The sequence below is a fragment of the Daphnia pulex genome, chromosome 9 (genome assembly GCF_021134715.1).
Source record: "Daphnia pulex isolate KAP4 chromosome 9, ASM2113471v1".
Lineage (NCBI taxonomy): Eukaryota > Metazoa > Arthropoda > Branchiopoda > Diplostraca > Daphniidae > Daphnia > Daphnia pulex.
In genome coordinates this window covers 5732429-5755143 of record NC_060025.1, presented here as the reverse complement: position 1 = coordinate 5755143, position 22715 = coordinate 5732429, and the positions used below count along the sequence as shown (strand labels likewise).

At 43.4% G+C, this 22715-nt stretch overlaps 2 protein-coding genes across 17 annotated transcripts; one reads left to right on the top strand and one right to left on the bottom strand.

Annotated features, from left to right (window-relative positions):
- The first annotated feature begins 88 nt into the window (after nucleotides 1-88).
- On the top strand, nucleotides 89-17217 carry LOC124202920 (calcium/calmodulin-dependent protein kinase type II alpha chain). Of its 16 annotated transcripts, XM_046599426.1 has the most exons (21): nucleotides 131-889; nucleotides 3844-3938; nucleotides 7268-7327; nucleotides 7502-7555; nucleotides 8899-8953; nucleotides 9026-9164; nucleotides 10537-10639; nucleotides 11163-11246; nucleotides 11356-11450; nucleotides 11539-11661; nucleotides 11742-11825; nucleotides 11914-11956; nucleotides 12060-12149; nucleotides 12495-12551; nucleotides 13451-13705; nucleotides 14314-14427; nucleotides 16006-16068; nucleotides 16503-16578; nucleotides 16659-16753; nucleotides 16828-16942; nucleotides 17037-17217. In XM_046599426.1, the coding sequence occupies exons 1-21, from the start codon at nucleotides 828-830 to the stop codon at nucleotides 17170-17172; spliced, it is 1998 nt and encodes a 665-aa protein (XP_046455382.1). In that variant the 5' UTR covers nucleotides 131-827; the 3' UTR covers nucleotides 17173-17217. The 16 variants fall into 16 exon arrangements, with proteins under 16 accessions (XP_046455395.1, XP_046455393.1, XP_046455398.1 ...); XM_046599428.1 differs by lacking the exon at nucleotides 16006-16068 and having other exon boundaries at nucleotides 136-889; XM_046599427.1 differs by lacking the exon at nucleotides 7502-7555 and having other exon boundaries at nucleotides 138-889.
- Nucleotides 17218-17596: 379 nt separating this feature from the next.
- Nucleotides 17597-22473, bottom strand: LOC124202924 (WSC domain-containing protein 1-like). The gene is made up of 6 exons (XM_046599444.1): nucleotides 22212-22473; nucleotides 21506-21616; nucleotides 21223-21365; nucleotides 20952-21158; nucleotides 20659-20846; nucleotides 17597-20587 (listed from the first exon to the last, which is right to left on the bottom strand). Exons 1-6 carry the CDS (start codon nucleotides 22388-22390, stop codon nucleotides 20135-20137), a joined length of 1281 nt encoding a protein of 426 aa, XP_046455400.1. The 5' UTR covers nucleotides 22391-22473; the 3' UTR covers nucleotides 17597-20134.
- Between the last annotated feature and the right edge of the window lie 242 nt (nucleotides 22474-22715).

Below are 22715 nucleotides of genomic sequence, written 5' to 3'. Positions count from 1 at the left end.
CCCCATTTCTTCACTTGTCTAAATTTTAAAAAAAATCTTATTTTACTTTTTTATTATTTGTTTGATCGTTAATTTGGATTTCCGCGCATTTCCACCGTCAGATGGCGTTGCCAACGTTTTGACCAACGACCGTCAGATGGCGCTAGCTTGCAGCTTGTTGTCAGTTGCGTGAAGGACGAGAGTTTCGTGAGTCCTGTGATATCACAAAGGCGTCAACTCAAGCGACGGTCGTAGCTCTCGGGACTTTTCGGGACTTTCGGGGGGCTGTTTGGGGTTCGGCGTCGCAGTTAGCATTGCATTCGATAGTGTAGTGCCAACAGAGTCGGGAGGAGGGTGTTCGTTACACTGAGAGACTGCCACGACTCGTCACACACACGTCTTCACACTCACGCCAAATCGTGCAGTGTGCAGTGTGCAAGAGTAAATATAAGAATTCCAGGTTATTGTGTGTGTGCGTGTGTGTGTGTGTTGTTTCCCCTCTCTTTCTCTGCTGCTGCTGCCTCTGCTGCTGCTGCTGGAGAGAGTTGTGAGTGTACCGAGCCGATTGTTTTATCCGGTTACTAGTCTCGTTCGAGTTGACCTGAACGAAAGATCACGTCCATTTTCGATCGCCCTGACCATAAGTGAGAGTGATTTGCTGAGCATGTCGGCCATTGGTGGTTAAGTGAATGGTGTCGAAGACAATTCAAAAGAAGTTTTTTTAGAAAGTACACGCCAAAAATACGAACGTCATAACAAAAAAGAAACGAAATCAATCGAACTGAATTTCCAAAAGGGGTTTCAGACTTTTGGAGCGAGCACACAACGGCCAACTAGATCCATCCATCATGGCTCTGAACGCTACCACACGTTTTAGCGATAATTACGAACTGAAAGAAGAATTAGGAAAGTGAGTATAATATATGCTATGTCCATTTTGTTATGTCTTATTATGATGTAATGTAAACCAACAAGTCGACGCCATCTTTTATCTGTTTCGCCTCTTCGACTGTCTGCTCTATATATACGTGTGTGTGTGTGTGTGTGTGTATTGTTATCTCGGCTGAAGTTTCGGAACGGAACTAGTAGGGGGCCGCCAATGTCAAATCGATTTCGGCTTTCCCTTTTTCCTTTTATTTCTTTTATTTTACTTTTCCCCTAGTCTTGCCACGTAGGTGCTATTTGTAATTTTACACTTGCGCCCTTTTGTTCCCCCCCCCCTTTCTTTCTCTCTCGACGTCATCCACTTGGGCATCGTGTTGAATCGAGCCCAAGCTTTTATTGTGTAATTCTTTTTTTTTCGACGTAATTTAAGTCTCGCGTTTTTTTAATAAGCGCAATTCGTTATTTCAATTTGGCTGTCGAATAGCCCGTGAAAAATTTAAATTTTTTTATGATTTTCTTTATTTTTACGAGTGGTGGAAGAACCATCTATTTTTCAAACGCGTTATGAAGCGTGTCGTAACACTCACGCGTTACTTTTTCATGGACTTTGCACATTGGAGTTTGAGCGAGGGAGGGGGGTTCACAGAAATCCAACTTTGCAAATGATTTTTTATCGTGGTGGCTAAGCGACCGAAAATGTGGTGATAATGAATTTCGGTTCGCCCAGCCGAGTATTTATTTTTCTAATCGGCGATCGTGTAAAGTAACAAATTCATTTTTGTTTTCTGTCGAATTATTACACGTCGCAAGCAGATATGGGAGGGAGATATTGATACCAGCTCATGTCTGCAACGGCCTCAAAGGTTGTTGACTGGCATCCACCCGAAGCGAATGATTGCCAAAGTTGTTTCATTTGAAAGTCAAGGAAGCCCTGTTTTATTTAATCCGTCTGGTTGCGGAGAGACGACGACGTCGCTGCTGCTGCCAAAAAGGTTTCACTGTTGGGAGAACAGCAGCAGCGGCAGCAGCAGAGCTCCTGCGCCTGGCCTACACCATAGCGCCGGTGCACTGGCGCAGGACGACGACGCCCGCGAGCTTCGAAATCGATACGTCCATGTTTGCCGGGAAGGGGAGGAGGGAGAGAGAGTCGGTGGGAGCTGGCGGGGCGGTTACAAAGGTATCGTTGGAAGGGAGGGGAGGGAGGGAAGGAGGAACAAATTGAGTCAATAGGGAAAAGAGAATGAGGGAGCAGAGCAGAGCAGAGCTATCCAGCCAAGCCCAAAAGATGAAGATGATGATCGAATGACCTGGGGATTGGACGATTCACCAAAATTTGTAATTGTTAAACAACAATAAGAAAAGCCCCCGTGTCTTGGAATCACTCACGGACAACACGACACGAGCGGTCGTGAATATTCCGGCGTGTCGAATTTCCCGGTGGCTAAAAAAGAGAGAAGAACCTGAGCAGATTCGAGGAGTAGAGAGAGAAGCGATAAAGACTCGAGATTTTGTTGGATTGGCACGGACGTGACTAAGATCCACCCGGCAAATACCCGGTAGTGGTGGTTTTGGGGGCTGGGGGGCTGGGGCTGGGGCTGGGGCTCCGTGATGTTGCTGGAGGTGGGCGCGGCACGAGGTAGCGTGTCGAGTGTACCACATCACGGCATCACGTTGAGATGATTATGCTTCGAGGTTTCTGTTGGTCCCTGGCGACTCCTTTGTCAAATCCACCAACCCGCGAATGGGCCCGCACATTCTTTGAACCTATCGCATCCATCCGTCCCCCGAATCCATCTTTTGCACAGGATCCATATAGTGGGAGTAGGAGCTGCTCCTGCTGCTGCTGCTGCTCCTCTCAGCTGGCCAGAGTAGTTTCCGATATTCCACACCCTTTTGTTTGGCGACAGCGTTCGCTCTTTTCCCTTCTGATCGATCAACAGTTCCATTTCATCGTTTGTTTTTCACTGTACACAGAACTTGTGTGTGTGTATGGCCATTCTATAAATAAATCGGCATGGGTTAGTGGGAACTAGGGGGAGGGCGAACCCTCCCGCCCCGTGTTTCACACGGCCAGTGGCGAGGTGTCGTTGTTGGCTTCCACCCCACCCACCCTGACAGGAAGGATCAAATTGATTTCAGATATTTCACGCACAGTTATGAGATATGCTCCTTTCTTCATTTGAATTCGAAATTCATCTCCTTTTTTTTTGTTGTTACCGATCGATCCCGTGAAGAATGGCCCGTCATTTGCCATGGAAATTTCGGGGCAGAGAAGGCACCAATTTGTTTAAACTCTGGCATCTGGTGGGAGACGTTATGTACCTGCTAATAGTCTACTATTTGAGAACAGGGTAAAGAAGAAGGGAAGAAAAAAAGGGGGAGGAAGAAAAATGGCATGCGGTACTGGGCGAGAGACGGGAGAGAGAAAGAACGAAAGAAAAAAGAGTCCCTGGTCGTGTAGCTCTATTGATCGGTACCCGGCGTTCATGGTTGGTAGTCGACGTTTGGTAGCGGTTACGATGGTTAGAAAAGGCCTCCGCGCTCAGTTGTTGGGAAACAAAAAAAAAAAAAAAAGCGTTTGATGACCAACTGGAATAAAAAAAAAATAATATTTGTAGAAAAAAAAATCGATCTAAAAGAGGCTGGACGGTGGAATCGGCCATATCGAAATAGTTAATAAAAAAGAGGCTCTGTGTAACGACCGAATAACGATGCCTCTCGTTTCTGGCCGATTTTCTTTTGACGGCTGGACTCGTTTTGGGCGGACATCAAAAAAAGAAAAAGAAAGAAAGATAATTTTTGTGTTTCCTCGTTTCTTTCCCTCTAAGGACCGGTGCGCCGCGGTGCGCCGTGTCACGTGACACCATAAGGACGTTGCCTTTAAGCCAATGATATCCGTCCGTTCGATTCTCATTGCTACAAGTTGTCTTCTGTGCGTTTTTGTATATTTGATTCGATTTCTTTTTACTTTTTGAATAGGGGAGCCTTTTCGATTGTGCGGCGATGCGTCCAAAAATCCACTGGGTTGGAGTTTGCGGCCAAGATCATCAACACCAAAAAGTTGTCGGCTCGAGGTGAGTTTCAATTTTCTGTTGACTTGTCATTTTTCTATTTATTCTTCCTTCCTTTTCCTTTTCCTTTCCTTCTCTGATCCTTTCCTTGGCCTTTCCTCTTCTTTTTTATTTTTTTGGCAACTGTCGGTTGTTTTCGTTTTTAGAACTCGCGGGGCGAACCGTTTCGCCCTCCTCGTGCCTATCATTTTGGCCCGTGCACGGATTGTCTGGTCCCCTCTCTCTTTCTGGAGCCCCTTTTATATCAGTGCAGTGGCGGGGGTTGAGTAAAGGCTGGCCAGCGGCCAATTCGTCGCATGATCGAAAACAAAACAACCAAAAATTTGGGTCAGCCAATAGCTTCTTCTTCTCTGGCTGCACGCGGAAAGATATTTCCTTTTTCACACCCAAAGAAACTAAAACCATAGATACTCTACTAGACTGGAGCGCATCATTTCTGCTGGCCAGACACACACACACATGCGACCTAATGAAGTAGAAATCGTACAGCCTTTTTTTCCTTTTCTCTTTCTCTCTCTCTCTCTCGCGCTTCCTTTCCATGGAAACCCAATCAAGTGACTGACACTGTCGCTCTCATCTGCTGCGAGAGAAAAAAGACGTTGGATACAGACGGGAGAGATTATATAGAAAGTATATAGAAGACGCTATATACTGGGGAAAAAAAAACTCGATCATCACCTAGGTGATTGAATCAGTCGGACTTGGATTCTATGAAAAGACCATGCGAAAAAAAAAAAAGAAAAGAAGAAAAAACGAAGAAGAAGAAGAAGAAGAAGACTGTAATCGGATCAGATATGAAGGTATAGTAGCAGGTCGAGGAAAAAGTGCGAGCGACGTTGGACTGAAATCAATACCCTCCGGAAGAGAAAAAAAGCCGTGATGAAAGCCAACTCTTATTATTATTACACGGAAGAAAAAGTGTAGCTGGAAGAAGCAGCAGAAGAAGAAAGAAAAAGAAAAAGTGACGGTGAAAGTGCAGCAGCTGCTACATCATTATCAGGCCTTTGTAGATTCAATTCCTATCGCTTTTAATGGTCTTATTGCGCCTTCTCTTTCTCATTATCGGAGTTGTTAATGAACTGAACGTCTTCGGAATGACCCCGAAGGAATAATAAGAGCGCATTCCACCTTAATCACGAATTGGCCGGAGCCAATAGGCGCGTCTGGGCACACACACACACCCTCCTTTTTTTTTAACTAGTAAATTTCCACGTCTCTGCATAAATAATTGGAGCGCTTAACAGCAGCAGCAAAGCAACTGGGTCAACTCCGGAATCACTTGTTATTCACTCCCGGTTGCGGGGATGATTGCGTCATTGTGTCTTTGTGTGTGTGTGTGTGAACCGTTTTTTATTTTTTACACACAATGTCGTCGTCAAGTGTTTGGCTGATATCTTCCTCTACCCCACCCTTCTCATGTTGGAGAGGTTTCAGCCAAAGTCCTTTTTTTTCACTTTGATCATTTGAAGGGAAATGGGCCTGTCGGTGGTGGTGAGCACGGTGGCTGGGTCCTATCGTCGCGTTGCATGGCGTCTAACGTCGAAAGCGTGACTGCGTCCGCTCCCGCATCGCAGGAGGCGGTTAGGCAACGTGCTGCACACGTCGCCCCAGTGATCGATGCCTAAAGACGGCCGCCAGGATTGGCGCGAATCCCAGGCAAAAAAAAGGGGCAAGAGAAAGAGACGAGGAACGCCCCAGACTATACCGTCTAATGGTGGCACAGCCAAGGCTCGTAAAACCCAGAAGTGGCTGCAGGGATTGCTGCGACTGCCATTGCTGCGACTCTGGACAAGGAAATTGTACAGGTCGCCATTGTTCTGGAACGACGACGAAGACGCTGCTGGTGGTGTTGTGTTATCTTTCAATATCACTTTCGTCCAGCGCCACGAGTGGAGGGGGGGAGGAGGCCAGGAATGTACGTAATATCGGTCGACTTTGAGTGCAACAAGACCCTCACGTCGTCTTAACTGGTCGTGTCGAGTTCTTTTTATTTAATCATAGAAAAGCTAAAAAAAAAGAAAAAGAGAGAAAAAGAGAGAAAAATACCAGTTGCCGTGTAATCATATCGTCGTCGGCAAATAATAGGCACAGGAGTCAAACAGTTGCAGATCGAGTTTCCCTCCTCCTTGATTTGGGTATGTTGGAAATCATGGAGCGATCGGCAATCATTGTCGTTATTATGTACGGCCGCCGTCGTTTTCCTTCCTTGGGCCGGCGGTTGGACACGGGAGAAAAGAGTTTGTCCTTGTCTTCTACTGCGACCAATGTCGGAAATGGACAGTGATGACAAAAAGTAGGACGGGTTCGAAACCTTGTCGTCAAACTACACGACTTGGTGTACGTAGTACATACGAAAAAAAAAGCTCCAAAAACAATCAAAGTCGTAAAAAAGAAGAGAAGAAGAAAACGAAACAAAAGATCTTTGATGCGTTTTCGATATATATATTCTTGTTCATCCACTTCGTCTTCGAATGTGATGCGATTATGGGACGGACAAAGCTCGGCCCGTTTCCACGCCATGTGAATTTATTGATCCACCTATTCCACCCATTCGAAGAAGGAGAGAGAGAGAAATAAAGAAAGGCATCTTTCTTTCTTTTTCTTTTTTCTTTTTTCCTGGACGGATTTTGTTTCCACAGGGGGGAAGGAGAAGAAGAAGCAGTAGCGTGCGCGCACGCGCGCACGCACGCACGCAAAGTTTCACCAATTCAAAAGTCAGAAAAACGAGAGAGAGAAGAGAGACTTTTGGTTGATCTCTTTTTCAATTCCTCGTAGTGGTGCGTGCCGCTTTGCGAGCTTCGACTCTTATACAACCGAATCGCTCCAGATGGCGTTTTTACTCTTCCGATAAACGGTAAACCGACGGTCGTTTCCGCCCTCCACCCATCACCAATTATCCCCCTCTCCCCCCGCCGCCGTTATGTTATTGACGTCCATGCTTCATATGTAGCCGACAAGCAGATTATTGATGAAATGAGTTGCACCACAGTCCGGCACCAATTGATGCTGATTAGTATGGGCGGTCATGAAATCCATTGGAACAAACAGAGACAACGCCTGGCTCATGAATTTTGGAAAAAATGCTGCTCATCAAAACCGAGTGTGTCTCTGTTGGTATAAATACATGGACCCTCTTATCCTTTGCAACAGGTGCCGGCGGCCCCCAAGTACATCCCAGCCACACCCTCTCGGTCCTTTTTCTTTTTTGTTTAAAAAAAAGCTTTTACTTGAAGAGAATTCGTGGAAATGATAATTGTCTGTGTGTGTGCAGCCGTTCAAAGTGCATCGCTCAGCCGCGTGAATTAATGATTTCATTTTGATTGTCTTAACAGATTTCCAGAAACTGGAACGAGAGGCCCGCATCTGCCGCAAACTTCAGCACCCCAATATCGGTAAGGTGGATTCTCTGTCGCCCAATTGGCATCACAGCACATAACCATGATGCATTTTTTAATCATTGTAGTCTACAATTAACTCCCTTAAATAATACTGTCACGGAATGTGTGTAAGTTCTTCACCTGTGCTCTTTTTTTTCCAACCCCCTTTGTTTTGTTATCGGCGGATAGCTACACATGAACCTTATGGTGGTCATTGGCGAGGGAAGGGTGATCAAGCTTTGCGTATGTATTGCCTCTTTATCAACCCGAATGTGTTTAAGCTTGTCTTGATAGTAAAAAAAAAAAAAAAAAAAAGATTTCTAGACGGAAATTTTCAATGTTACAAAATAAATCACTACTTCTTTTTGGATGTTTTCTTTGGGCGAGACCGATGGGTGCGAGAGCCATCTGTCGGTCTGTTGTAATGTTGATGGACTTGGCTGTGTGGTTCCGATGGCGGCGACCAAGTAAACCCCCATCCCTCCATCCCCACTCACTCGATCCTAAATCCTAACCCACAGTCACACGGAAGTTAAACGAGCCACACAGGAAGGTTTTTGATTAAACGGAACGTCAGAAAAAAGAAATGGGTACGAAAATTTCGTCGGAAGAGAAATCGAGGTACATTTAGAGCAGCGGAGACGGTTGGTGTCGACACCAACGACTGGAAACTTGGCCTGGTGGCATGTCTTTTCTTCTATCCTATCTCCCATCCACCCTCTCATTTCCGACTTGCCACCCTCTTTTCGATCCATCTCTCCCTCTCCCACTGTCTGGTGGTTCTTCAGTTGAGTCCTTCTCTCTCTCTCTCTCTCTTGCTGTGTGGCAATCGATAAATCAATAGTCATAGCGGGTCGGGCAACAGCGCACCGAGGGGAAACAGACAGACGGGAGAGCCGGAGAGCGCATCAGCAATAGAAGCACGAACGGCTGGTTGACTACTACTCTCCTAGTTCCCATCGTCTGCGATTTCTCCCGTTTTTCCCCCCTTTCTTTCGGGGAGGCACCTGATTAATGTAACAGTTATCGGATGCCATCGAAATTGTTTTACAGGACAAGTGGAATGAGTAGGGTTTTTTTAAGGGAAGGGGAGGGGAAGTAATGCCATCCCGGGACTGAGCCATTTCAGCCCTGCTGGGCCCTGTCTTATAAGCTATATAGACTCTGAATTGATGCAGCTAAAAAAGTCTTTTGTCATTATTATAACAGCAGCAGCAGTCGTTATGTAGTAGACCCCCCTCCCTCTTCCCCGGTGGGAGGTTGGGGGACCTGTTGCTGCCGTGACAAAGTCGGTCGTTGGTTTCCCGGATTGATGTTGGCGATGCGAGACAAATTTTCGTGTGTCGTCTAATAAACATTTTTATTTTACGTCGAGAGAAATTTGATAAAAATAATTCATTTTTGTTTTCCTTTTTTTGCATAGATTGTGTTTAGTTTGGGAGGCCTTGGTGTTTTTTTTTTGTATTTTATTTTTCCTTCAATTTTGTATAGCTAGTATTGATTTCTCTTGTTTGTCGCCATCAATTAAATGTCTCTTGTTTCTTGGTTTTTTCTTTGGTTTCTTTATTGATTTCTGGCGCTGGCAGTTCGACTCCACGACAGTATACAGGAGGAGAGCTTTCATTACCTCGTATTCGACCTGTAAGTAGACCGTCAAAAGTGCAAGTCAATGGCTGTCCTAATGATTATTCCTTTGCGCCCTCTTTTCTCCAGTGTGACGGGCGGCGAACTCTTCGAGGACATCGTTGCCCGCGAATTCTACAGCGAAGCCGATGCGTCGCACTGCATCCAACAGATTTTGGAGAGCGTCAACCATTGTCACCAAAACGGCGTCGTTCACAGGGATCTCAAGGTGAAATGAGCCCCCCCCCCTCCGTCTGTTTCAATTGATTCATTATCATTGCGAAAGGGATGGGGATCTAGTCTATCTATAGAATCACACTATGTAGTATTTGAATCACACAATGATTATCATATACCCGACAAGCCCCGCCGACTGGAAATCTCTCTTGGCTGCTGCTGCTGCTGCTGCTGCTGCTGCTGCTGCTGCTGCTGCTGCTGCTGCTAATTCCAGCAATTTTCCCCCTTTTGTTACATAGTGGATGGTAGACACTCTGGGGAGAGGGAAATGTGGACAAATCAGATCGATATCTCACATCTACATGCAACTCGATCCTGCTGCTCTAGACATACGGAGGGGTAGTTTGTGCGATACACAGCCGACGTCTGAGCTAGAGAGCCATCCTCCCTTTTTTCTCAAGTTTACTTTTTCATTGATATCTTTGACTTTGGTTCTCTTTATGCTGCTGCTGCTTCTGCTGCTTCTGCTGCTGCATCAAAGTGCTTCTAGCTCAATCCAATCAGCCGTATTGAGCTGGCGTAGGCTCTCTTCTCTCTCTCTCCATCTCTATGGCTGGACGGCCTTTCTCATTCCCCTCTTGGCGGCCATAGTGAAACTCTTCCTGCCTCCGTCTCCCAAACGCGCGCATACTATTTACTTGCATCACTCGCTCTCTCTCTCTCTCTCTCTCGCTCGCATATAGAGATTCAATCAATCTTGGCTGTCTTGCCGGATGGAAACGCGCGGGCGCGTTGGAAAGAGCTGCCGCAACGGTGCAGCCAGCCAGCCACCACCGCCGAACCAGAAAAAAAAAGACGGCCAGATCTCTATTATCCAATAAAGCATAAAAGCGTAGTAGTAGTACTCTATCTTCCCTCTAGGGACATAATTTAAGTTTTTTGGCTCCATTTTTTTTTCTTCTTTTGCACCGTATTGCACTTGAATTATGGCCTGCATGCAGGAAAGATACGATCAATGAATCACATATGTCTGCTGAACCAGGTGTCTCTCCACCACTGGTTTATATAGAACACAAAGTTTCTAGAGAGAGAGAGAGTAGTAGCCCCTATCCGGATCTATTTCAAGGTTTTTAATAATGGAAGCAACCAGCAGCAACTGCTCTCTGAAAAGCTCAGTAATGGATATCCGAAATCTTTCATCGTTTTCCCCCCCATTCTTAATAATATTATAAATCAGTTTTCAAATCTCCCGGTTATTTCCCGTGTTTTCCGGCTTTGATTTATTTGCATTTGTCCTTGGGAGATTTCCGCTTGTCGATTTCACTCGAATATTTATTTCTTAAAAATGACAAAATACTATAATCGTTTTTTTTTCCCTTATTTTCATTGGATGACCTGTCACGATCGCTCTCGTCTCCTTCCAGCCGGAAAATCTGCTCCTGGCCAGCAAAGCCAAAGGAGCCGCAGTCAAGTTGGCCGACTTTGGTCTGGCCATTGAAGTTCAGGGCGAACAGCAAGCCTGGTTCGGTAAGTTTCTCATCCGGTCTTCTTCATTTAAAGTCTATTTCTTTTTAGTCTTATTTCTTTGATATATTTGCGCTGTGTGTAACAATCACTCGGTGCGGCCCATGGCAACAACAGCCAGGAATAGTGAATTTAGTGCCCTCAATCCCATCGGGGCGGAACTTTCTGTTATTCAGCATTGTCTTTGAATTACTTACACTGGTTGAGAGAAGGGGAAAATCGAAACGGTTCGCCCCCTAATAAGTGTAGGAGAGAAGCCAATGCAACTTGCCATGAATAATATAAAAGAAGTAAACGATACGGCTATATACGACGCTTATGGAGTTGTAGTTGGAACTGTTGAAAAAATCAAAATCAATAACGGCCGAAAAGGAGCTGGCCGAAAATTGCTCTTCTTTGGGGGATTATTAAAAGTCGACTGACGTTTATGGGATGACGTCACGGCGCGATATACATATAATGAAGATGAACTTTGTGTGCAGCTAATCTGAAATCTATTTTTGGGGTCTTTGGAAAACGATGACAGGCTTCGCTGGAACGCCCGGATACCTGTCCCCAGAGGTGCTCAAGAAGGAGCCTTACGGGAAACCTGTGGATATCTGGGCTTGCGGTATGTTGCTGAGTTAATCTTCAGTGGCTAACTCGATTAATAAATCAGTTTGGAAAATATCCAAAGAATTCTAATCCCGTTTTTTGTTTCCCCCTCCGCCAAATTATAGGTGTGATTCTGTACATTTTATTGGTTGGATACCCGCCGTTCTGGGATGAGGACCAGCATCGATTGTACGCACAGATCAAAGCTGGAGCTTACGATGTAAAAATTCGACTGAAAATGCGACTCACGTCCGCCAATTTTGAAATGACGCAAGCTTCTTTTTCTTTGTCTCTTGTTGTCGTCATAGTATCCGTCACCGGAATGGGACACGGTGACACCAGAAGCCAAAAATCTCATCAATCAGATGTTGACTGTCAATCCTGCCAAGCGCATCACGGCCGCCGAAGCCCTTAAACACCCATGGATCTGCGTAATACATCTCGACCTGTCTTTTTTTTTATTGATTCTTCTCTTAATTGAATGCAATTTAATTTTAACCCCGTCATTTAGCAACGAGAACGTGTTGCCAGTGTGGTCCACAGACAGGAGACAGTCGACTGCCTCAAGAAATTCAACGCCCGCCGCAAGTTAAAAGTAAAAACAAAAACAAAAAAATAAATAAAATTCGTCCGTCATTTCCATCTAATGATCATTTCTAATTTTCAAATGATCTCGTCAACAGGGCGCCATTTTGACGACAATGTTGGCTACGCGGAACTTTTCCAGTAAATATTTACACTTTTGACTCTGTAGCTTAAACCATCCATCAATACGCGAATCGGCTTTTCAACATAACTGATGATTGTGTTATTTTTTTTTTGTCTCCAGGCCGGAGCATCATCAACAAGAAGAGCGACGGTTCCAACGTCAAGGAGTCAACCGATAGCAGCACGACGATCGAAGAGGATGACGTCAAAGGTAACATTACACATTTTAATTACAACCGTTACACAGACTTATATAACATTCTGAGTAACATGCCCAAATGGCTCCTATTTCCGAAATATCTGATATTCTTCTCTTCGATCTGGCTTCCTTTTTATCTTCGCCAAATCATTTCTCGCTGCATTGGAGATACTTTCGAGAAAATAACGGTCGAATTGTCTGACCGGTCTCTGTTCATGTCACTTGTGATGCCTCTTTTATTTATTTATTTTTTTTCTCATGGCTGTTAACGACTATTTTGCTCGCTCTCTTTTGACTTTCCTTTTTTTATCTTTTGCTCGCCATGTGCTTATTGCGACGTTTGCAATCGACTTGAAGAAAAGTCCAAGGGAGTGGTGGATCGCAGTTCGACCGTCATCGCCAAAGAGCCTGAAGGTACGTGTTTAATTTCGGCTTTGATCTGTTTTTTGAGTTTTTTCTTCAAATCTTTTTTCCTTCACTTCTCACACGCCAAAAGAAACACACGCCAAAATAACACAAACGTTAAAAAAAAGTACAACAACACACAAACGCAGACAAAAAACATTTGTAGGTCTTGGGGTTTTGTTTCTTTTTTGATTCTTTTTCCATTCGACTTGATACGCCCAACTCCCACCTCTCCCACCAATGACTGAAACAACTCGCGTCTAGACGATCAGGGAATCCATACAAATCAACTGATTTATTAAGAAACAATCCATCAAATGAATTCAAAACCAAATCGGGATTTTTTTTTTTTTTTGTTTCGAACTCGGGTCACGTTTATCGATGACGGCCACGCCATTTTCGTCCTATTATTTCCTCGGCTTATTACTCTTGATTGAAAATAGGATAAAAAAAAAAAGGAATGCTTACAATCTTTCATTCTAGACCCCGCCCCCTTTCTTTTTTTCATGGGTTAGTGTACGTGTTGGAATTTATTTGTTGTTTGTTCGCGCGTCGTGAACCAGTAAATCGTGGAAATTTTTTTTTTTAAAGCAAAACAAGTTAGAGATCGACTTCCTGCTGGCTGGATCGATTTTCTTCAATGTCCCCCCCCCCCCCTACCCTTTTAAAATAAACATATCCGTACAGGTACACTTTGTGTGTGTACTGAGGTTATAGGTAAGTGAGTGGGTCCTCTACTCGCGATCTGGCAATTGTCCCACTGAATTTATTATTTTCTTCTTCTTTTCTCCCCTTCATATTTCGCGCTTTTCCCTTCCAAATACCGAAAAAACAAAAAACAAACAAACAATCGAAACAAAAACAACAAAAAACCAAAATCCTTAAAATGACGATGGGCGGGGGCACAGTGACGCAACCGAGTTTGGCGGACGGCGGAGTCGCCTCCTGCCAGTCGAGCTCAACGGCGCCAGATGCAGTTGGCACTGGGACCGCAGCGAATGCAACGCAAAGGGCTAGTGCCGAAGCAGCGATGATGGCCAAAGCTCTTGCCTCGTTGACGGCTGCCACACCCTTGCCGTCGTCCGCTTCTGGCGGCGGCGGCAGCGGCGGCGGTATCAACAAACCGGCCATCCTTAGCGCGATCCTCCGCACCGCCGTTCCAGGTAACGACAGCATCTTCCTGCGATCCCCTCCAAATTCCAACGGGGGAGTGACTTGACCTCCTACGTCTTACACGGCACGGCACGCACCAACTAACTATTTTTGCAGGGCGGCAGCTTTTTAACTTTTGACAAAGATTTTTTCATTTTTAACTCTCTCTCTCTCTTTCTGATTACTTAACGGCCTACTCACCTTCTAACCGGACCTTTTAAAAAGCATCGCGCGTTCTCTCTAGTCTCTCCCGCGTTTGCGTTTGAGTGTTCCAGTCGAGGAGCCGACAAGACCCAAGACTCTCTTCTCGTGTTCGTCTCTCGTTTTCCGATTTCATTTCTTTTTTTTTGTTTTTAAATTCCCGTGACTGCCCAAAATCCATCCCGTCTTTTTAGTTGTGCAGTTTCCTTTCTAGTTCCTCACCTCAGACTAAGCGTTATAATTATTGACAATTTGGAGACCGATTTTGTCGCTCATCTTGTGCGTCTCTTCTCTCTTCCATCCTGATGTGTGCCGTTTGAACGAAAAATCCGATTCCCAATACAACCACCACCACCACCACCACCACCACCAAAATTGAACCAATCCGAAAACAAAAACTGTGGTCCGTCGAGAGCAGATCAAGCGACCAAAGTGGAGAAGAGTCAGGTCGCCCCTGCGGTCCCAGCCGCCCCCATGGCCGCAGTTCAACATCATCGAGTTGGCACTCAGCCAGCCGATCCAATGCGACCGGGTAAGTGTGTGTGTCTCTCTCTCTCTCTCTCTGTGTGTGTGTGCCGTTGTTGGTGTGGTGTGTTATAAATCTCTTTTTTGGTCTGTCTGTCTGTGTGGGTTTGTTAACTCTTATGTCCTTGCCCAAAGGCCTACTAATTTTTCTTTCGCTCGGGTGCGAGGGAACTCTTCTCGTGTCCTTGCAAAAACGGATGTGTTGTACAACCGCCCACCAACTTCCCCCCGACACAACAACAACAACAACTAGTCCCGGCCCGCTCGGAAGATGGATAGAGGCCGTCGTCGTTCGATTGCCGCTTATTTTTAGACACAAAAAAACAAAAATTCCTAGAGTCGCACATAGTCTTGCGTCATCAGTTCGCCGCTAGCTGAGCGTGCGGTTGACGTCGGCATTTTATTGGGGCAAATAGTATTCCCATCGTCGATCTTATTATCGTCTTAATCAGTCACAAGTAGGAAGTAATAACGCGAATCGTCGTTAGCGAATTGATGACAGCCCAAGGAGAATTCTCCGTTCCATTATCGACATTAATTTTCTTATTTTTTTTTCCTTTTCCTGTAGGCGTTTTCCTTCCTACGCCTTTTTATGTTGATACTGAGACGTCGCCGATAACGACTTTAAGTGTATACGGCTTCTTTTAGATTACATTTCCCATTCGCCTGCCTCCTTATAGAGTGTGTGTCCCACCTCCATACCGGCACTCTCGGTAGTCTATACACACACACAACAACCCCGTCTAGATATATATGTAATTATCTTAGGAGGGAAAAGCTCTTTACTTGGTTATCGATCATCGATCTCGACATAGCCAGCTCGGATTTGGCAGCCCATTTTTATGATAGCGCAGACAACTTTTTTATGATCTCTATTTATTATCGAAAGGAGAAAAAAGGGGAAAAAAGTGCAAAGTAAAAAGGATGTTCTTTTTTTCTTTTTTTTTTTTTTTTGTTTTGTTTCTCAACGTGTGTGGTTTATACTCACTGAAAAGTCCGATCTTTGTATTCCCGTCCGCGTCCGCGTTCCATTTTTTATTTTTTTTTGTGTGTGTACGCCGGACTTTGCGGGGGGATTTCTGATATTTTGTCGTTCAATTTGGAAAAGCATCGGCGTTGCCAAGCGCCAACTCGAAACAAGACAGAAATAGGACACATACACACAAACACACACACACATACACACACACACACACACACACATACACATATATATATATATACACACACACGCACAAGAGACAAAGTGCTCCGGTAGTCTGAGTGGTCGCATTGATCCAGCACACGAAGGACTTTGCTACTATACACAGCAAAGATAAAAAAAAAACAACAACAAAAGTTATACCCCTACATCACATTTCTTTCTTCATTTGATTTTATCGCTCTTCCCCCCCCCCCCTCTTTTCCGATAAACTTTCTTTTCTCGTCAGATTATATAATCATTTGTTTGATTGATTGATATTAATTTCTCTGGATTATTCGATTCGTTCGTTGAAATTTGGCGCCGTTATTCGATCGTCTTTCGCGTGCCGTATATGCGATCGTTTGACCCGTCACTGTTTATCGTAACGTTCGTGTCACGCAGACGTTCGACTTACCGCTACGGCCAAAACGTGCTCCCAGTTGCCCAGCAACTGGAACGGCTCAGGTACGGAGCGTTTCGCTATCAGATTTCGTTCCGTTCGTCTATTTTTTTTTTCTAAATGTTTCTACGTTTTCCTTATTAGATTTGCAATGCCTTTTTGATTTTTTGCGTTACATTTTCGTTGATGTCTGAGGTTCCAATTTCGTCGTTTCTTTCGTTATTTATTTGTCTGATGGGAGTTGGGGATGTCGGGTCTTATTTTCGCGGAGAATCCGTCTTGTTAAGACTCAGAGCCTGCACCTCTTATTGATCCGGTCTCTTATGAAACCTAGCCCTCGTTTGTTTTGAGGTTTCCTTATGTTTGCGTTGCGCATGGTCTCTGTTGTTATTGTTTGCCCCGTATTTTATACTTAGTAGTTCCATTAAGATGATATTGTTTCAACATTGATTGCTTTTTCTTTTGGCCGGTGGGCGTCTGGCGACGTTACCGTCTGCAGCCAGGAAACAAGAAATCCTCAAGCTGACGGAGCAACTGCTGGAAGCCATCAGCGCTGGTGATTATGAAACCTACGCGTAAGTTTGATCTAACAACCGTGTCTTGTTTGCCCCCCGAAGGCTGTTTTTCATTGCGTTCTTTTTTAAATTTTATTTAGGAAAATCTGCGACCCGCATGTGACATCGTTTGAGCCGGAAGCTCTTGGCAATCTCGTGGAAGGGCTCGAGTTCCACAAATTCTTCTTCGACAACCGTAAACAAGAAACAGAACTTTGTGCTTATTGAGCGCTCAGATTCTCAAAATGTTTTCTTTTCTTCGTCGTCCAGTTCTAGGCAAGAATTGCAAATCAATCAACACACTGATCCTCAACCCTCACATCCATTTGATGGGCGAGGATGCCGCCTGCATTGCATACGTCCGTCTGACTCAATTCGTGGACAAGTGAGTTGCTACGTCCAATAGTTTTCCTTGTCGTTTCGCTTCTGGGAGGAAATTTGATTGGATTTTTTAAAAATGTGATTGAATTTGATTTTAGACAAGGGCAGGCGCACACACAACAGAACGAAGAAACCCGCGTGTGGTACCGCCGTGATGGCAAATGGCTGAATGTTCACTTTCACCGATCGGGAGCCTCAACTCCTTGTACTCTTCCGTATCATCAAAATAAATAACAACACACCTTACCCTATTAAAAAAAAAAGAAAAAAACCAAAAACTTACTTCTCCCTCCTCTCTCTGTCTCCCTGTCTTTTTTCATTTCCTCTTTTTTTCCATCTATCTATTTCCCACAATGGAAAAGTATATTATATATTTAGATCCACCGTCTTGTCATTTCAAGATTCTTGATCCTATCCCCATCTAATCCTAGGCTTTGAAAAATGGAAACTAGTTGGAGATATGAATAAAAGAGGTAAGTTATTCCCCGTTGGATTTTCGCTCGTACTTTTAAGTTAACTCGTATTCCTTTTTTTTTTCTCTTTTCTTTCTCCCCAACCCCAACAGCTTAGATGTGATCCTCTGTCGATTGTGGGCAACGCACCAACGATCATGCGTGGAACATTCGGCGATATTTCGATTAATACTGGATTGTTTTTCTTTTACTTTCATTTCATATTTTGATTCTTTTCCTGTCTCTTTTGTCGTCTTGTCATCTGTACGTGGACGAGTCAGCCAGAGAGAGAGAGAGAGAGAGAGAGAGAGAGAGATGAAATCCGAAAGATATATCATGAAAGATCGAATGAAGAAACACCCAAAGTGCGCTCCATCTTCTCCTACCAGCTTCACGAGAGAATGCGTTTAACTGCATTTGCAAGATTGCAAAGAAGCGAATGATGATCGGCGGGGAATGAAGTGTCAGAAACATTTGGAATCCTCGCAGGGTTTTCTTTGGCCCACTCCTTCTGTATCACCGCGGATGGAAAAAAGTCAGAAATTGATCGACACAAAACTGATGGGATTCTTTTTTTTTTCTTCAATCCGAATTCCTTCTTTGAAAAAAAAAAAAAAAAAATGCTAAGACTCTTTTCTTTTAAAACTCTGCGCCATTTGCGGCGTTTTCTTTCATTTCGGCTCGTCCATTTTTTCTTGTTTTTTATTTCCTTCTTTCATCATCAGGCTCACTCTCTCCTTTTATTTTCTAATCCACTCGTTTCGTACTCGGCGATTGCCATGACAAGCATTTTGTATTATTTAGATATATTCAAATCTATTTGCCTCTAATTGAACAAAAGAAGTGAAAGATATAAGAAAATTATCCTCCCGGCCTCCCATTTTGTAGGAAAGGGGAAAATCACATTTTGTTTGCCGTGAAAAAGAAAAAAAAATGTGTTGGGCGAGAGGCTCAAATTTGATCAGCCGTTTCGTCTTTTTGTTTTTTTTTGTATCATGATATATTGATTTGTTTTTTCATTTTTTTTTATTAGTTTTTTTTTTTTTTTAATTAGTGTCCTACCAACTCCACTCTCTTTCTATATATTTACATTAATGTTGATTAGTGATGCAAAACTGGTTCGTCTCTCGTCCCCCCTTACATTCTTCTCCCGCAAATTTTTCGGTTTTCTTCAATTCCGTGTCACTTGGTAACTAATTAATTATGTCCTCGCTTCTCTTGTGTAATCATTGAAAACAAAACAACACCTCGGTTGTGTGTCTTCGTGTACATGGGTTCCGTCTTGTGTTCTCCGACTCCATTCGTTTCCGTTAGTCAATTGACAGGTGCATTAGAACTGGGCTAATTCGTGTTTCAAACTGGTAGTCCTCCCATTATACTTTCAGCCCGAAATTTCCTTTTGAATCCTTGCTCTCTCTCTCCCTAATGATATAAGCGTGTGTTTGTTCTAAACCAACAAGCAAACAAACAAACAAACAAACAAACAAACAAACAAAAAAAACAAGGTTAAGAGGCAAGAAAAAAATAGTAACTCTACTACTAAGCTAGTCAACCTTTGGTGTCTTTTGAGCAGATGGATATTATACATTTATTCTTATTAGCGACGGCTGATGGGATTTTCAAGTTAAACAAACAAAATAACAACAAAGATATTATACCCATCCAGAGCGCTCATTAAAACTGGAGAGAAGACGAAATTGCCCTCTAACCCTTTTCTTATTTTCTTTTACTTCGGCTCGTGACCAAATGGCTTGTCATTCTTTAAAAAAAAATCTACTTTGAATTAATAATTTTTTTTTTTCCGCCCTGGCTTCTAAATTCATCTCTTTTATTCTTCTGCTCTCTCGATAATCGAGTTCCGTCAAAAAAACTACTGCCATGAAAACCCGTTTTGAAAGAAAAACAAAAATCAACCCATTTTTATGTTTGATTCTCTTTGATGAAAAATTTGTCGTGAACAACCGGTTATGTCATCAGTGTTTTGTTTGTGCTCCTTTCAATTATTCATCCGATTGTTTTCTCTTCCTCTTTTTTTTATATTTTCTATTCTCCGGCCTTTATTCTATTTTTCTCTCGTGTACTAGATCGATTTTCTGCTTTGTTTTTCTCTTTCATCTTTTTCTCTCCGTGTCGTCAATTCATTTCTTGATCCCAGCTCTTTATAACTACCCCCCCCCCCTTTTACCTTGTAGTCTTCAACTTCTTTTGTTGTCTTTTTGTATTTCGAATTATTGGTACCGGCTAATTGATTGTGTTCTTTTTCACTCCCGAAACGGTTCAAAATCATATTGGCCTATTTGTAATGATATTTTTCTTGTCTCCTGTTTTATTTTTTTTAATTTTTTTTTTTACGGAATTAGTTTGAACACAGACACAAGGGCGAAGGGTGTAGGGAAGTGCTCTCTTTTCTTTTCTCCATTGGTATGTCCGGATTTTTATTGGTATATATATATAGCTCTGACTTTACAGACATAGGCTTTTTTTTTCTTTTTGATGTTGATCAACATGTCTCCTTATTGAATCAATACACTTTCTCCGTCACAAAAAAAAAAAAAAAATTTAATCATACACTCATTAGGTTATTTCTTATTTCATTCGTCGGCTTTTGCGCAATAGAGTTGGGGAGCACTTTTTTTTTCTCCTGGGGTAATTCAATCAATTCTCCATCACGAAAGTACTGCAGTGAGGTAGGCATTAGGCAATACAGGAAGAGAGGGTTCTCCGTGACATTCACTTCGAGTGGATCATTTGGGTGGAAATTTTGCGTGCCGAAACTGCTGGATAAAAAGCGGTGGCCCGGAGTTGAAGTCCCGCTCCAGTTCTTTCGATTCGTTAAAGGCGGATGCGAATGGAATATTCCAGCTATAGAAAATGTTCGCTTCGGCTTCGTCTCGAAGCATCTGGGTCAGCGGGTCTTTCAGCAGAGACTCGACCCTGAAGCCCCATTGATCCGAGATCCACTCGATCCACGTTTGATTTGGCACTGTCCTAGCCGGCTGAGATCCTTTCCAGCTGGACTGGTTGTAATAGCTGTAGTTGTCAAGCGGTAAACCCCGATTGCCCGTCTGTTGAGTGAGATAGTCGACGTATCGAATTGCTCGATCTAAAACATGTCTCATCCGCTCGGGAAAGATTGCATTTTCATCCAGCTCTTCGCCGAATCGGTTTTTTCGATGGAATTTCTTTGGCGGATATTTCTGTTCATTCCGATTGATTCTACTTATAATTTTATGCATCTCAATTGAACTCGTGAATACATGTATGTTACCTCTATGCAGTCCAATCGTCTTTCGTCGACCGGAAGCTGCAGAAATTCTAAGATGAGACGCAGCTGCGGTCGTGGGTCCTTTCTGAGGTCCTCGTAATGAATGCTCAGCAGCTCCGTTGAATATTGGGTCCAGTTAACGGCGGTGCTGAGCCACCGTCTTGTTTGATCCATCAAGAAATCCGGCCATTCTACATCACGTTGGGAATAACAATGCTCGCCTTTAGTAATTCAGCAATAGATTCTCCATTTCTGTAATAATTTGGCTGATTGTAGTATTTATTATTATTATTTACCAGATCGACGGAAATTGGCCGACGAGGCATGTCCAACGTGGCCACCATAAAGGAAGTTATGAAACGACAAAATGGCTTCGTAAGGATTGCGGTTGAGGAAAATACTTCGGCCTCCCGAAAAAGATCGGACGTGATCTGCACCGGAATCGTGAGTTTTCTGCGCAACTGTCACGCCAGCGTTCCAGTCTGCAAGCTCACCCCAAAAACCTGGTCGATAGAGAAATCAATTTAATTAGGAATTCCGCTTTTGCGTTATGCACATATTACGTACCGTGAAGATAAAGATTGGCATCTTTGTAAATACTTCCGGTATAAATCCCCGAGGCTGCTTCAATTAGACCGCGGACCCAAGTGTTTCCACTACCGGGAAAACTAGCGAGAGCCACCGGTGGTAAACTGTTTGTCATCGTCCGTCTATTGAGTTAAAATTAAAATGTTATTTAATCATATAGCAATTAGAAAAAGCTCCAGGGGTTTTAAATTTTTAAATGGTTCTAAATTCGCAAAAAGTCTTCTCTTATTAGATAAAGAGGGAACATTTCAAAAATGTATACCTGATGGTGAAGTTGGAACAATCCGGTGTGTTTGGCCAAGGTCGACGAATAAAACGTTTCGCTGGGCTGAATCTCAGTTGACGGAACTTTCGGTTTTTAACGACAGTCTTTCTACATCAAGAGAATCAGAGAGTAAAACCGGAAAGTAAATATATGATAGGCAGGTAAATGCTAGACGGTTAATAATGAATGTACTAAGGACCCAAGACTTCCCCCCCCCCCGGATGAATGTTGATCCTCTGCAGATTAATGAGGTCATTACGGGTTCTATTCAGCTACTAGTCTACAGAAAGTTACTGAAGCGTTATTTAGCTCCCCCGTCACAGTTCTTTGTCATTGTTCATTCATTAGGCGTCTTTATAAAACAACAACAACAAAGCACAGTTCATGATGAACTTTGCCGAGTTCAATGTCACCGAAAAGATTTTGTTTTCTAGTTCATACTCGTTTGTCAGTCAGCTCTGGTTTATCAAAAGTTGTGTACCCAATACCCATTGGTAGAAGATTATGTCTATAATATCCCACCATCATCGCATTGTACTATGTAACATATGCGCTATCAATAACAGAAGATAACAAAAAATCTCCTTTCAATCGTTCCCGAGCTGAAATCAATCCAGAAAAATTGTTTACACAAACATCTATAGCACTTGGCAGCCGTAAACTGAACAACGAAACTTGAAACTGTTGGAAGCATTCCATATACTTATAATTGATGCCGATGTTTTCCGTTTTGTCGGTAGTCTGGTTGGGGTTTAATGATGCCATTGACGAGAAAACAGTATCGCCGAAGAAGACTGTTGTGTTCACGAGAATCATTAGCGTAGAGAACAGAAACAACACGATCAAAAACCTCCTAAACGATCGCAAATGGTACTGGAGCATTTTTCCAATCTTTACTCACTTCGCTATTCGCCTTCTTCACTGCACGGCTTCTGCCTCAAGTCTGAAAGTCCTTTTTATAAAATCGAGTGTAAACTTTATATAGCGGCCCCAAATTACTGGAGAATTACAGGGATTACCGTTATTGCCAGTTACACATCACGAATCACGGACTCGACGTTGTTAGTGTTGACTTGCATTTAGAATAGCAATGGCGCTTCCTACTTGCAATTGCTCTCACGAATCACACTCACTAGCGCGCCTAACTAGCTATAATAATTAATAATGATCTTGGGTCGATATTTTGAGAGAGCGTTGGAAGCTACCT